This window comes from Bos mutus, chromosome 5 (genome assembly GCF_027580195.1).
Source record: "Bos mutus isolate GX-2022 chromosome 5, NWIPB_WYAK_1.1, whole genome shotgun sequence".
Taxonomy (NCBI): domain Eukaryota; kingdom Metazoa; phylum Chordata; class Mammalia; order Artiodactyla; family Bovidae; genus Bos; species Bos mutus.
The window spans coordinates 33,199,646-33,215,778 of NC_091621.1; the positions used below are offsets into that span (position 1 = coordinate 33,199,646).

General features: G+C 37.6%; 1 protein-coding gene across 2 annotated transcripts in view; it reads left to right on the forward strand.

Moving 5' to 3' along the window:
- The window catches only part of PDZRN4 (PDZ domain containing ring finger 4), a 432,779-nt gene that overhangs the window by 399,051 nt on the left and 17,595 nt on the right, over positions 1-16,133 (forward strand). For both annotated transcript variants that reach the window (XM_070370621.1, XM_005896817.3), the window contains 2 exons: positions 10,871-10,969; positions 13,358-13,420. In XM_070370621.1, the coding sequence (XP_070226722.1) occupies positions 10,871-10,969; positions 13,358-13,420 (162 nt within the window). The remainder of the gene's footprint in view (positions 1-10,870; positions 10,970-13,357; positions 13,421-16,133) is intronic.

Sequence of the window (16,133 nt, forward strand, 5' to 3'; positions counted from 1 at the left end):
CTATTTACTTTTCAGAATGCACATGGTTAATATCAAAGAAATGCTGTTAACACTTTCTTTTGAAAAAGCTAGTTTCAGCAATTCAAAGGCAAGATAGCTTACAATTGCCAGAAGTAGAGATACACCAAAGACAGCAGGACCAGGTGAAACACCTACTATGAAAATGGCAATAGGCATTTTGAGGCTTTCAGAGAATGAACAACACTTGTGTATGAAATTTTCGTGTGCTGTTTCTTCTTTTTAAATCTGCTGTAGACACAAAGGGTTGAAAGAATACTTCTAAGAAAAAGTCAACGCAAGCCCTTCTCTGCTAGCGCACTGACCCAGTTTGTTGTTGTTGTTCACTCACTGAGCCGTGTCTGACTCTTTGCGGCCTCACGGACTGCAGCACACCAGGCTTCTCTGTCATCCATTATTTCCCAGAGTTTGCTCAAATTTGTGTCCATTGAGTCAGCGATACTGTCTAACCATCTCATTCTCTGTTGTCCTCTTCTTTCTATCTTTCCCAGGATCAGGGTCTTTTCAATGAAGCAGCTCTTCACATAAGACAGCCGAAGTATTGGAGCTTTAGTTTCAGCATCAGTCCTTTTCCAACCCTAAAAGAACATTCAGGGTTGATTTCCTTTAGGTCTTACTGGTTTGATCTCCTTGCAGTCCAAGGGACTCTCACAAGTCTCCAACAACACGATTCGAAAGCATCAGTTTTTCAGCACTCAGCCTTCTTTGTGGTCCAACTCACATCCGTACATGACCACTGGAAAAACCATAGGTTTGACTATACGGATCTTTGTCAGTAAAGTGATGTCTCTGTTTTTTAATACACTGTCTAGGTTTGTCATAGCTTTCCTTCCAAGGAGCAAGCGTCTTTTCAATTTCATGGCTGCAGTCATGGTTCACAGTGATCTTGGAGCCCAAGAAAATAAAATCTGTCACTGTTTTCAATTTTCCCCTTCTATTCACCATTAAGCGACAGGACCAGCTGCCATGATCCTTTTTTCATGTTGAGTTTCAAGGCAGCTTTTTCACTCTTCTCTTTCACCCTCATCAAGAAACTCTTTAGTTCCTCTTCACTTTCTGCCATTTGAATGGCATCATCAGCATATCTGAGATTGTTAATATTTCTCTCAACAAGCTTGATGCCAACTAGTGATTCATCCAGCCCAGCAATGATTCAGTTTACCTTACAGCTAACATCACTGGTCAATCTTGTTCCTGCTTCCACACATTTCACCTTCATAACCCACCTCCATCAGCTTCTCTAATTTCTTGCAATGATTTTCCCATCCCAAAACTCTCTTCTCCATGCACACCCCAACTTACCATCCCAGATGAGAATTTCTCAAGGAATAATATAAGAACCAACATGATAACAGTTATTAAGGGTGATTGAATAAATGTTAGGAGACTTGGCTTCTATCTTAGCTCTGCCACTAAATTATTGGGTGAATGTGGGGAAGTCGTTTCTATTAATAAAAGTTGGAGGATAAGTTAAGTTGTGTCTAGAATTTCCTTCCAAATAATCCAGTGAAATAAATTATAATTATATTAATTTTCTCAAAACTTAATCTGTTTTGAAAATAAAATAGAATAAATTTATGCATCTGCCTCAACTGAATGCTAAAAAACCAAATCCTTTCTTTCAATAGTCTTAGTTTCATAATTCTTTGTTTATAGAATATGAAACACTCTAAATTTTGCATGCTGGCCTCCCTCTCTGTTTTCTGCCCAGTATTTTTGTCATGAGACCTTTTAGAATTTGGTCCTAACTTAACTCTCTTGGCATCCTCTCTTCATATTCCCATAAGCACCCTTTGCAATAGCTGCACTGATCTTCTCACCCTCTGCATGAAGGTAGCTTCTCTCTGGAACTTTCCCTCTTTTGGCTCATCTCTTGACACTTGCCTCATCTCATCTATCTTTTACCATGTATGTCTTTGCACTTTTGTGAGTTCTTTATGTATTTAAGCCTCAGTCTAGACAATGAGCTTTTAAATCATTGTTGAACTATAAGAGTGTATTGATTGAAAAAACAAGCTTCAGAGTAAAAGAAAAAAAGTGTGTTCAATTTCTGACTCAGACAAATAGTTGCTAAGTAACCTTAGGTAAGTTACTAAATACTGATCCTGAATTGTTTTATATGTAAAATGAAATTTGTAACATCTTCCAATATCAATTGGGATTCGGATCCAAAAAAACAGATGACCCAAAACAGATACTTAAGAGGAAAAATAGATGTATTAACTTTTTGAGTTGAAAATTCCAGAAGATCCTGTTTCAAGCATAACTTGATCCAGGGGCTCAAATGATGCCACTAAATTTCAATCTTTCCATCTTTTGGCTTTTACCTCCTCTTTGCTGAATTTATTCCTAGGGTCTACATATTGTAGGAAAATGAAGATCTGAACTGTTCCTATAGTCTTGTAGGCTCAAGTACAATAGGAAAGACAAGTGTTCTTTTCTCAATAGTTTCAACAAAGGTCTCAGGCCTGATATTGATGGGCTTAATTAAACTCTATCAAATATCCATTCTTAAAATGATCATTACAGTTAATGAATAAAATACACTCATTGACTGATATCTGAGTCACATGACTGCTCCCAAAGCTGAAATCAGCATTGAATAAACAAGCAGATAAAGAAAGAAGAATATGCAATTCTGCACAAGAAATATGGGTTAATGTTTCCAAAAAGAAAGTAATTGAATGCTGGTTGGATCATAAATAACTACAATGCACTATATTAGCCTATCATATTTTTATAAAACTAAATGTGACATTATTCCCAAAACATTTATCACAATGTTTGGTATATAAAAGTTTCCAGTGCTAAATATGGGCCTTGGTACATAGCAGGTGTTAAGAAAGTATCAGGGGAATAAAGTGAATACACACTAAATGTGCTAGAGAAATTCTTAGAATTTGTACTTTATAGTTAATTTTGCTTTATTTTTCCAGCTCACTCTGATTATTTTGTTGGCAGAGATTATAAGAGAATAAGTCACATTTATTGTTTGAACAGTTTTCTGAATATATTCTACTTAATTAAATACAATTATACTGAGGCACAAATATGCCAAAGCAATTATAGTCTATATCCAACTTCACAATAGTAGGTAGCTCATCCAAAAGATGCCTGTGGGTCTTCTCATAAGTTCCCAGATTTTGCTGGCATTAGGAATGCAATGAAGATGGCATGGCACTGTCCTCAAGAGTTTGATTCATATCTAAGGCTTGTGGGATATGAAAAACACTACATAAAATACCTGCTTATACGATAGTAAAGGGAACAGACAATAAAAAGTAAGCAATCTAACAAAACAGAAATTTGCTAATAAAAATGAATAAATAATCATAGTTGTCAAGAGGTTTCTAAGCATCGGTGAAATTTCTGTAGAGAACTTTAAAGACCCTGCTTTAGAAAGAGTGATGGAGAGGGGCACTACCCAGGATATTATTTAAGCTGGAAACAGAAAAATGAGAACGAGTTATATATGGAAACAGAGGAAGGAGCTGTTGAGAACTGAAGTTGACTCCTTCAATTAGGACTTGAATCTCAGCTCTGCCTCTGACTTAAATGCATGTCTCTGGGCAAGTTACTTAACTTATCTCTATGCTTCATTTTCTTCATCAATAAAAGTAACAGTGTTTAAGGACTGACATAGTTGGCATTCAAACCCTTACCTTCTCCTTCATGTGTTGATAACATTCCCCACTTGTGTGCTCATCTCTTAACCCCTACAACTCATGGGCCAAGCTACTGCTGTAGCCATTTTCCAAACTGCAAATCAGACTATGTTAGTTCCTTTTCAGTTAGTCTTCTTTACTTTTTTGCAGATCTAATTACTTAATATAGTGTAGTCATTGTTCCATGATCTTGCCACTTTTCCAGTTTTATTTTTCACCATGAACTCTCACCCACTCCAATCTTCAACCCTTAGCTTCACATACATTAACTACTTAAAGCTCATCTAACATGTCATGCTTTCCCTATCTCTGGTCAAAATTCTCTGCTTGGGAATTCAGGCTTGGTGAACACCAAGTCTATTCTATTATGTCTTCCAAGATTTTTTATTTGATTCTGTCAGTTACCCTCAACCTAGAGTGGATCATCATTATTGTGGGGTTTCTACTCTACAGGGTGGATACAGATGAATTTAGATTAATATGCTGAATGGAGAGAAGATGTAGCAGTTTCCATCTCATGGATTATTTTTTTTCCCCACAAAGTGTGAAATAGAATGATTGGCTATGAGTTGAGAGAGAGAAGACACCATAGCACAGTTGTAGAGAAAGGGAGTGCAAAATACTCATCTGGGAGAGTGCAAAGTTGACATAATAAGAATCTCTTAGTATCCTGTGAAGTATGATGGGAGGCCATCAGCTGAGAGTGGGCATATTTTATTGGAAAAATTATGAAGAAAGAAGAGCAGCTTCACAAGGGAAGCATATGGGATTGTCTACCAGTGTTGATGGCCCATTTGAGTTTTGTGGGAATGAATTTACAGTGAAAGCAGTCCATGTGGTCTGCATGACTGTGCCTTTTCCTCCAGGACCATACTGCAGCCATTTAGGTGAAAACCCAAGGGAGTGAACAGTTGGGCTTAACAGTGATTGACCTTTGCTGGGTGATACGGTGAAGGCAGAGAACAATGAGGGGGTTCTGGAATTTTGAAAGAGTATCATTACTAACTGCAGTTTCAAGCTGGGCAAGGAGAGAGGAGAGGGCATAAGGGAATTATTGATAGTGAAAAGTCAACTAGTTCAAGGTCCCCTGAGACAGCACAAATGCTGGAGTGGGAATGGAAGAGTATCTGAGCTGATCAGAGCATGAAATGCTAAAGTGGATAATTTAGAAGTAAAGCAACTATGGAGATAACATTTTGGAGTAGTCTTTTCCATAGATTGCTACGATATGTTGAATTATTTTGATGGAGACCAGCCAAGAGCTAACATACAAATCACAAAACATAGACAAAAAATGACTATGGATATTTAGCATTGCTGCCATTTATAAGCTAATAAGTGATCATTTAATGTTTTCTTCAAATCTCAAGTGTCAACTCTGAAAAACCAAGGGTTACAAAGGTAAACTATATGATCCTAATATCTAAAAACGAGTGCAGCTTTCTCAAAAGGCACAAGCTCAAAATAAGGGGAAAAACATGTCTGATGTAACCAGCATGTCTCTGTGGTTTCCTCCCCTGTCTTTGTGCTTTGATGCAGACAGAGCAGGGCTGAGTGAAAGCCCATTAAAGGGCAGGTGTGCATGAAGCTGGCCTGACTCTGTAACTGACAGAGCAGAATGAAACAAACCACTGCTCACACTCACCTTGATGTTAAGTTTCCCATTTCTATTTCTGGTCCAGATTTCATGACATGGGCTCAATTACTGGCCTCATGAATCCATTCCCTTCCTCAGTTAAAAGTGTAAGTAAAATTAACATCTTTTTCTTTGTTAAGGTGTAAAATTTATTCCAAATGGGTAATTTAAGACTTCCTAAGGCAATTCAGAGGCCACGAGAAGGAGACAGTCTGGGTCAAGGAAAATGTGGCACCTTTATTTCTCAAAGGATCCAGAAAGAGAAAGTCTCTAAGAACAAGGAAACTGGGGGCTAAATACTGCCTATATTTTGCAACATCATCATCAAGAAGGGAAAGTGGTTGAGTCCTCACCAACCATTCACTTCATCTCAGTGGTGAGATAAAGGTGTCAATGCAAAGACAAGACCATGTGTTTCACTTTTATCCTAATATCTCTACAAAATGTGGTTTAGTCACTGCTGCTGCTGCTGCTGCTGCTAAGTTGCTTCAGTCATGTCTGACTCTGCGACCCCATAGACAGCAGCCCACCAGGCTCCCCTGTCCCTGGGATTCTCCAGGCAAGAACACTGGAGTGGGTTGCCATTTCCTTCTCCAGTGCATGAAAGTGAAAGTGAAAGTGAAGTTGCTCAGTCGTGCCCGACTCCTAGCGACCCCATGGACTGCAGCCTACCAGGCTCCTCCGTCCATGGGATTCTCCAGGCAAGAGTACTGGAGTGGGTTGCCATTGCCTTCTCCAGACTTAGTTACTAGTTGCAGTAATTTGTATGAATGTTTAGAGTTGAGGTGTCCAAACCTGAAATGTGACAGCAAATTGAGTATTTCAGGAGGTTTTTTGTTTATTTCTTATTGAACTTTGTTCCTGATTTTCACTATCCAGGAGACAGTGAATCGAAACAATTTTTCCATAGTAGAGTATCTAAGCTTCTCATGGATGTAGAGGTTAAAGTTTTCATATTTCCCACTTAATTCATTTTAAATAAAGATCTTCTTGGAACAACTAAGTGTGGTACTTCACTAGTTAGTAAACAACACTACAAAATTTAAGAAAGTTATATATGATTAAAGCTAAGTTGATAAAATAGTTGATACGTTGTCTTATGGGGCTTCCCAAGTAACTCAGCTGGTAAAAAATCTGCCTGCAATTCAGGAGGCCCCGGTTCAATTCATGCGTCATGATGTTCCCCTGAAGAAGGGATAAGCTACCCACTCCAGTATTCTTGGGCTTCCCTGGTAGTTCAGATGGCAAAGAATCTGCCTACATTGAGGGAGACCTGGGTTCTCTCACTGGGTTGGGAAGATCTCCTGGAGGAGGGCATGGCAACCCACTCCAGTATTCTTGCCTGGAGAATGCCCCATGGACAGAGGAGCCTTGCGGGCTACAGTCCATGGGATCAGAAAGAGTTGGACATTACTGAGCAACTAAGCACAACACAGCACATGTTGTCTTATAAATAAAAAGGAAATAAAATTAAAAGAAAACTGAACACACTAGACCCCATCTCTGGATTGTCAACTGGTATTGGTGACCATCCTGTCTAGCCCTGGTTTTCATTCTGACTTGTGTAGTACTGATTGCCGTGCTGTGCTAAGTTGCTTCAGTCATGTCCGACTCTGTGAGCCTATGGACTGCAGCCTGCCAGGCTCCTCTGTCCATGGGATTCTCCAGGCAAGAATACTAGAGTGGGTAGCTGTGCCCTCCTCCAGGCGATCTTCCCGACCCAAGGATGGAACCCATGTCTCATGCAGCTCCTGCATTATAGGTGGATTCTTTACCACTGAGCCTCAGCGGAAGCCCCGTAGTACTGATTGCCTCTGAATTTTCTCACTCATGCCATGGGCCTCAAGCTCTCTAGAGTGTAGAAACAATTTGCTTAAATTCGCATTGTTGTACAGCAGAAACTAACACAACATTGTAAAGCAATTATAGTCCAATAAAAGGACATTGCAGGCAGCTTCAAGCCTCAGATCTTCCAATACGAGAATTCCACCTAAAAAGGAAAAGTGTGTTTATTTTTTTTTAACTTCCTTGTTCCACCTGAGACTGAATCATAAAAATATAAAATTTTCACAGCACTGTAGTGCAACCAATTTATATAAAAATCCCATTCTTTCTACAATTCGAAGGATGTTTTACAGTAAACTCTACTAACTAACTTTAATCTCTTACTCCCCCCTCAACCTTCATAATCAATTTCTCACAGGATTAAATATTATGGCATGATTTTTTAAGGGATTATACATATTCCCAGAACATAAGATCTTAAAGCACATTTAAGCCAAAATTAATGTGGTTTCACCAGGTGTATGAAGTGATTCCTCCACTCTAGTCGCAAATGCGTTATGGATGGTTGGCAGTGCCATCCAGGCGGGCTTGGCTTTGATTTGTAGATGCCCGAGAATTGTCTTCGTGAAGAAAATGTACAGAGATAGCATTTCACTTTTATGTTTTTCATCAAACAGCTTCTTCGTGACAGAGGGAAAGGCATGAAAGTTGTTAGGGAAAACATTCTCTATTACCAGGGGTTGTTTCTTCAGAAGTCAGAGGCTTGTGTGCATTGTGAAGAGAATACTAAATGAAACCTGGGCTAGAGGATTCCTTTCAGATAAGCAGCCTTTACAATGCCACCTTTGCCTCGTACAAACAAAATGGTCTACAGCTGCTAGCGGCTTATAAATTATTTGGTCATAGAATTAAAGAAACTTTGATTCTAAAGTGTATGCTTCTGTGTACCAATATGAAATATGCAACACCTGAAACATTCTCAACCAAAGAAAGAATTGCAAGTCCACTCTTGAGGCTGGTGTTAGGTGGTTTGTGGGCTGCAGGAAATCTCACTTGAGTCTTCTTCAGAGCCTGGAATCTTACTTCCATAAGTTCAGTCCTTTGAATTAAGGCTTGTAATAAGAATTGTATGCTCAGTCTTTATTGGTATAAACCAAACACTGAATGGGACAACATTTAAAAAAATTATTAATAATGATCGCCTTAGGAAATATTTATTATCAATTGTCTTTATCTCTCAAGAGCTACTTGTGAGATAATGGAAGATGATACCAAGGGCCAGGTTTTGCTAGGAGGTAATTAGGATGACAAACCTGAATACTGATGGCTTCATAGGTAAGCAGACCTTAGGAACTTCAGGAAGCTAAAGAAATAGAAGCAGGGTGTCCAGGATCTTAAAAGGGCAGGGGAGGAGATGTTATTGAAAACAAAGGTGCTGTGGGTAATTTCGAGGCCTGCTTCACAATTTTGCTTAGATTCAACATGACCTTGGTTTCTTAAATCTCCGTTTCCTTGTGATTCTTATTAAATGGTTTGCAATATTGATATTGTATGGGTGATTTTGCCCTTTTTGTTTTAATAGATTGGTTCCACATTTATTACAGGATATTTAGATATGCGTCTTTTAAACAAACACCAAAACAACAGTACACCATTGAGAGTGCAGAGAAAACACTCAGAAAAAGAACACTTCCCTCTGGAGATGACTTCCCGCAACGTGGGGTGTTTCTCTTGTGCTGTTGGAAAGGACAAAGAAAGTCAATGGATTTCAGCTCCACATTTGCTTTAATTTTAAGTTCCCACTTTCATCCCATAAGTTCTTTATGGGATGTTTAGATTTCCTTGTAGGCCTCTTAGGAATCACAAACTTCTTTACTCCTTAACTGTATATACTTCTTTGCTGTAATTAGAGCTCTTTTGTTGCTGTAATTCCTTCATAATGTTACAGTTTTAGTTAAGTATTCTTTCCCTCTGGAGGCATTAATTGTTGCCAGTTTTGAAAATGCCCTTCATGAGTGTATACTTTTTGCTGCTGGTGATAAAACCTGTCACTGTTTCCTATTTTTCCTCTAGGTGAAAAGAGTTTTTTTGTTGTTGTTCAGCATATGCCATGCTCTTTTTAAGTCCTGTAGTGTAATTTAGAGTATCTTTGTCCACCAGCTGGAAAGTCAGCATTGGTCATGGTTTCATGTACTTCACCAATTTGTAGTACATGTCTCAAGATGCATGATTTAAATTTTCTTTTATTTGCTGTTAGCTGTGAAATTGTTGGTCACTGGAGCTTATGACAGTCTATCCTTGTTAAGGATTTACCTATGGCAAGTAGAAACATATGGTTTGTAGTATGTCATTAAAATAAATGGTTATTTTCCAATGACAAGTCCTTCAGTGAAATACAAATTTAAAATGGAAGATATTTCTTTAAATGTAGCAGCGTGTACTGGAAATATCCTCTAATTTGAAATTGAGTGAGTATCTCTTTATTTAGTCCTGGTAACTACTTGAGATAATGGATACCATATTAAACTTTATTCCCTTCATTCATACACACACACACACACACACACACACACACACACACACACACACTCAATGCATGCACACAAAATCTATCTCCAATTAAAGAGGAAAGATTGATTATTGGTTTACAAAAAAAATTGGTTTACACTCAGACATGTTTTGAAATAAAAGCCGTTATCCTTCAACCATCATGGACTGAGATCCCACACTGAGACTGGCCCTGTTCTAGGCCCTAGTAAAAAAGAGTATTAAGCAAGACAGACAAATGCGTAACTCCCACAAAACCTGAGTTTTAGAAACTTGGTCTAGATTTGGCATTTGGTTATTTCCAGTTTAAATTTATTCTGCTCTTCCTCATCTGATTATTTACTAAGGGGCCTTATATGCTCCATCCAATAGGAACACGTTCTCCATGATAAGAGCACCAATTGGTGTTTTACTGTTTGGAATTATGCAATTTATTCTAAAGTCATCTGCTTCTGAGAGCAGTACAAGTCTATTTCATTATATAAAAATGAAATACACTGAAATTTATTATTATTTTACTGAACATAAATCAGGAAACAGATTCAATATACATTACCTAAGGACTGACATTTCAAGCCCCTTAGCCATGTGTTTCAGTAAATGTGATTCCTTGTTCATTTACTGCTGCATTTTGAATCATTGCCTCTGCCCATATGACTGTTGATGTCTCTTGCTGCAGCCTGGACGAACCCATTTCTTTCCAAGGCTGAGAGTTGTTAGAAGATAATAGAAAACCTTGGCCTAGCTACACAAAACTCTGATTATCATCATATATAGAACTCAAAAGAAGAATTGATGCAGAGTCCAGTTCTTTTTTATTTTAATTTTATTTTGTTTTATTAAAATAAAAAGACAGGAACTCTGAATAGTTTTATAAACATTTTGCTACCTACATTGACATTCTCAAGTATTTTCTTGATTCCACATTATTGATTTATACATATTTTATTTGAACATCATTTGTGAGTTTTTTGTTTTATGACAATGCAAAAAAATGTGCATCTCCAGCTTTATAATGAAAATTTTAAATGTTGGCCTGATCATACAGATATATATGTTGGGAGTGAGTTTTGAGGATTTTGGTACCATAGGTTAATTCAAATGTCAGGTAATAGTTGTGAAAACATCCCAGGATGACCCAGAGAATGTCAGTGAGTTCTGCATCCTGCTGTGGGATTTCTCTTTGAGATAAATGTCGGTCTCTGTGTTTTTCTCCCAGGAGGTCGAGTTGTGTCGTGTTAGCAGTCAAGAGAAGCTGGGTCTGACAGTCTGTTACCGAACGGATGATGAAGAAGACACCGGCATTTATGTCAGCAAGGTAAGAAATGGCATGGAAGAGAGATTAGGGGAGGCAGATGGCGAGCAATGGAGTGAAATGACTCACAATGAGAAAATCCTTGGGAGGCTTGATGTGAAGAACTGGCCATGTTCCAATACTTGTCATTTTCAATTAAAGAAGTAAATTATGTTGCCCAAGTAATGCAATTATTATCAGTTTATTTAATGTGGATGCTTTCACTGCATAATCCTAGTAAGAAAGAGTGCAAAAATGGTAACATTGTCTAAATTTGAATAAAGTCCCATAAGTATACAGGAAGTCAGGCAAAGTTTTTGATCAGCAAATATTTGTCCTTCCATTCCTGCTGTGTCTTTTATCTGACTTGTTAGCAATCACATTAACTAATTGTTTTAAATCGAATATTCACATCTAATATTTTAAATCTAAATAAAAAATCTAATATTTTACTCTGCTGAAGACTGATAAATTTGAATATCATAGCCAAGAAATGCATCCATTAGTTTGTTTTATTCAACCACATAATCACTTTCAAAAAGTGAGGTATTGACTCAGGGAACTATATTCAATATCCTATAATAAGTTACAATGGAAAAGAATATGAAAAAGAATAAAATCAACTATACTTCAATTGAAAAAGTGAAGTACTTAAATGTGAAATACCTTCAGTGTTAAATTATTTTGAAAAAAAGTGAAGCTAAGTTTATTATTATAGGTGATTTTTGAAACTCCCAAAAGAATCATTTTATGAGAAGTAGTAAGGTATTATGTATGCAGATATGATTAAAAATCACATATGTACATGCAAGCACATATGTGTATACATGTTATCTAATTCCTGCATATGCATATGTATACACACATATATATGTGAAATCATGCATATTATATGTATGTGCATGAACCCAGAGGTTAGACAAACTAAATACTAATTGCTCTCCTGTGCTATTTCAAATTTTCTTGGCCATGACCTTGAAAACATTATATAACTTACAAAGCTTCAGCTTCCTTAACTAGAAATTCAATACAACAATGCTTTTAATACTGCCTTCATAGAGGTTTTAGACTAGGAAAAGATAATGCACTTAGAAAATTATGAAACTCTATAAATATAAATGTTAATCTTAATCACTTTACCAAAAAATCTACTGACTCGTTCTTACTGTGAAAAAATTTCCAGAGAATATTTGACTTGCATATATACCTCTCTTAAATAAACAACTATGAAAACCCCTCTGATTATGGTGAGGAAGTATAAGGCAACATATGCAGAATTATCTTTTGTAGTATGTATGGAAGTATAAATACAGAATTTTAATATTAGTTTGATTATAGTTCTGAAGACAAAGTTTTAAATTGTGAATGGCTTCTAAATAGGATACAATTAATTAATTATCCATCATTTCCTTCAGGTAAGTCTCTGTTTACAATTTAAACATGTCAGCTTTGGAACTTTGTGCTTCAGGAATAGTAAGAAAAGCCACAAGAGCGTCTTTTGTTCTTGACTGATCACTTAAAACTCATTTATTGGGTGGCACTACCTAATTAGAAAAGTAATATCTAACATCTGGATAGGATGGATCAACCTTATGCTACACTTGAAATATTTTGCTTAAAAAAAAAAAAAAAAAAAAGGCTTTGCTGGAATAAGCTCCAATAAATGATTGGAAGCCATCATGTGAAATGTGTCCTAGATGAAATTACCTCCCATGAACAGTAAGTCATCACTCAAGTTTGGCCAATTAAAGTGTGGATAAGCTCTTAAAAGAGCTTTAAATATCTATTTATTCTAAAATAAATGATAGTTAATATACTTCACCCTACATGTAAAGTAGGGTCTAGTAATAATCTGCATGGGTAGGATTTTTTTTTTCACTTTTTGAGCTACATAGATTATAAATCCCTTTATAAATTTGTGTGATCATAACACAGAAATCCCTTTAATAAGTATGGACTTAAGAATATAGCTATCAGGTTTTCTCAGACAGCTAAGGCAGGATTTAAAAATCACCCTAGCAGAAAGTACATTTCCTGGGTCCAGAGAATTCTGGTATTAACATCATCTGAGGATCATGTCAGCTGAAAACAACATCTGACAGTTGGGATACAGAAATGAGTGAACAACTGTAAAAAAAAAATAAAAAAGGGGGAAAGGATAAAAGGAAGAATGAAAAAAAGAGAGGGAGAGAGAGAAAAGTGGTCTACAGATCAAATTGGGCGTCGTTCTCCTTAATTTTATTATGATTAATTCTAAAATAGCTCATTAACATTTTTAGAATCAGTTGACAGAAAAAATTTGGCATGCCCCCTATAACTCAATAGAAAAACATGAACCATATTTACAAAGACATTTAAGTTTCTGGGGACGATATTGCATATCCAGCTGACACTGTGTCCTCTCCCTTACAGGTCGATCCAAACAGCATCGCTGCAAAAGACGGCCGAATTCGAGAAGGGGATCGTATTTTGCAAGTATGTGGTGCAGTTATTCTCTCTAGTTTCCTTCTATCTGTCCAACAGTTTTCATTTTATTTCACACCTTGAAAAATATTAGAGAAAATGATTTCCCTTTGTTTATGGATAGTAACATCTACAAAACTAAAGCTATCATTCAAACCTTTTTTTTAAAAAAATTGATAGTGCCATTTATTAAGGATTATTAGCTAATAATTTTAGTAAGACATAATCTCTGGACTCAGATACCTCAGCTTCAGCTTCCAGCTCCATCACTTACTTGGAAGCTTTACTTAACTTCTCATTGTAAGACTGTTTCCTCATCTTAAAGAATGATAACAGTAAAATATATGGTGGCAAAGGTTAGATGTGATTAAGCCTGTGATGTGCTTAATGAGTAATAAGTACATGGCCAGAAATAAGTGTATGGTATGTAATAAGCATGAACTGCTGTTGTTACTGGCATCAACAGCATTTATTGCTGCCTTTTCCACAATAAATTAGGTAAACAGTGATCCCAGTGTTCCATTATGATGAAAGTTTAGAAATATGAAGTCTTAACTATTTACAAATGAGTTGCTGAGGACAGGTGGAGGATGGACATGTGAAAACATAGAGATGGACTGAATTTCAGTTTAACAACAGAGATGGTAAGCACCTTATGGGAGATGTATAAACTGGAAAGAGTTCCAAGCCAAATCAAGAAAAACCTTGAAAGCCAAAGTTTCTATCATAAATCTTCCTTGACCCTCTTTGTCACTTTTGAGTCCTTTCCCATAAAGAGTGGCTGCAGGAAGACACACAGCACCCCAGCTCTTGTATCCAATTTAACCCCAAAAATAAGAACAGAGGCCTTTGAATTTCGCTGCAGAAAAAAGAAAAAAAAATGAAAGTGTTAGTCGCTCCATCATGTTCGATACTGCAACCCCGTGGACAGTAGCCCACCAGGCTCCTCTGTCTATAGAATTCTCCAGACAAGAATACTGGAGTGGGTTCCTGTTCAGTTCAGTTACTCAGTTGTGTCCGACTCTTTGCGACCCTGTGGACTGCAGCCTGTCAGGCTCCGCTGTCCATGGAATTTTTTCAGGCAAGAATACTGGTTTGAGTTGCCATTTCCTCCTCTAAGGACTAGAGTAGGTAACCATTTCTTTCTCCAGGAGATCTTCCTGACCCAGGGATAGAACCCTGGTCTCCTGCATTGCAGGTAGATTTTTTACCATCTGAACGACCAGGGAAGCAGATCACACCTGTAAAACAGGAAGGAGGACTCAAATGACACATTGAAGAAGTTACCACCTGTTGATATATTCTGTAAAACTTTTAGTTGTTATATCTATCATTCCCATTTCTCCTTCTTAGATATGAACCCCTGAAAAATATTTCTTTTGATTCAATACATTTGGATTCAACACTCTACCTGGAACCAGGGCTTTAAAACAAACAGGCTGCCATGGCAGCCTTTGGGGAACTCCCTGTGTAATTGGGAAGACAGCTGCAAACACAGATGATGACAGCACAAGGTGGCATTGTTGTGAGAAAGCTGTGCCATACCAGAGGGCTGGCCTACTCAGCCTTCTGCTGTTTCCTTTACTTTCTTTAGGGGGACACTCACCAAATCACACCCCTTCTCCATACTCCTTCCCTGCTCCAGTGAGAGGCCACAGAACTCCTTTTTCATCAGGGACCCTCTACTAAAGCTCCAATTAGGAAAGAATTGGAGATTATTCATGGTCCCACTAGTTCTCAGGAAACTTCAGGAATATATCATTTCAACTTTAGTGAGCTCCTTTGTGATTAAACAAAATAGGATATGTCCGTCACTGGATAATTCAGGGGCAGGAAAAGTGAATCAAGAAGACTTAGTCTTGTCTGCTACTCTACTTTCAATGTCTCTTTCACACATATGAATAAATGAGGGGATGAAACACAGATATTCAGTAGAGTGCCAGAATAGACGGAGGAGTAAAGCTTTAACTATGTATCCTCGTTAATAAAAAGCATAGTATTTTAGTGTGCCATCCGGATAATGAAGCTTCAAAAATATTTCGTTAGTATTTGACTTACGAATCATTTTAAATGTGTTGTTTACTTTGTTAATATCTTCAATTAAGTCAACTGAAAAGAATGTAACCTTCCTTTGATGCTGAGGGTCACATCATACCCAGCTGTCACCGCCCAATGCTAAAATGGAGTAAAATGCTCTGTGACTGAAAGGTCTGGAAGATTGTGTGCCCTGATATCAAGTGACCCTAGTGAAGTCGTGAAGTCGCTCAGTCATGTCCGATTCTTTGTGACCCCATGGACTGTAGCCTATGAGGCTCCTCTGTCAATGGGATTTTCCAGGCAAGAGTGCTGGAGTGGGTTGCCATTTCCTTCTCCAGGGGATATTCCCGACCCAGGAATCGAACCCGGGTCTCCTGCACTGCAGGCAGACGCTTTATCGTCTGAGCCATTGGCTACTTTTTCTGTGTTTTGTCATTTTCCTCCTGCTGTTACCAGCTGTCACTTTTTCCTTTCACCTTCTACTCACCACATCCCATATTCACTACTGCAGCCTCACGGACTCCCTGCCTAGTTTCTAGCTCACCACATCCCAAATACAGTTAGTAAAATACAGTTAGATACACAATACACAAATACAATTAGTGAAATGGCACCTGTTAGTTCTGCAGGTAGACTTCAACAGTTGTAGAGTACCTGTGTTTCCATAGTTGCATACCACATGTTCTGA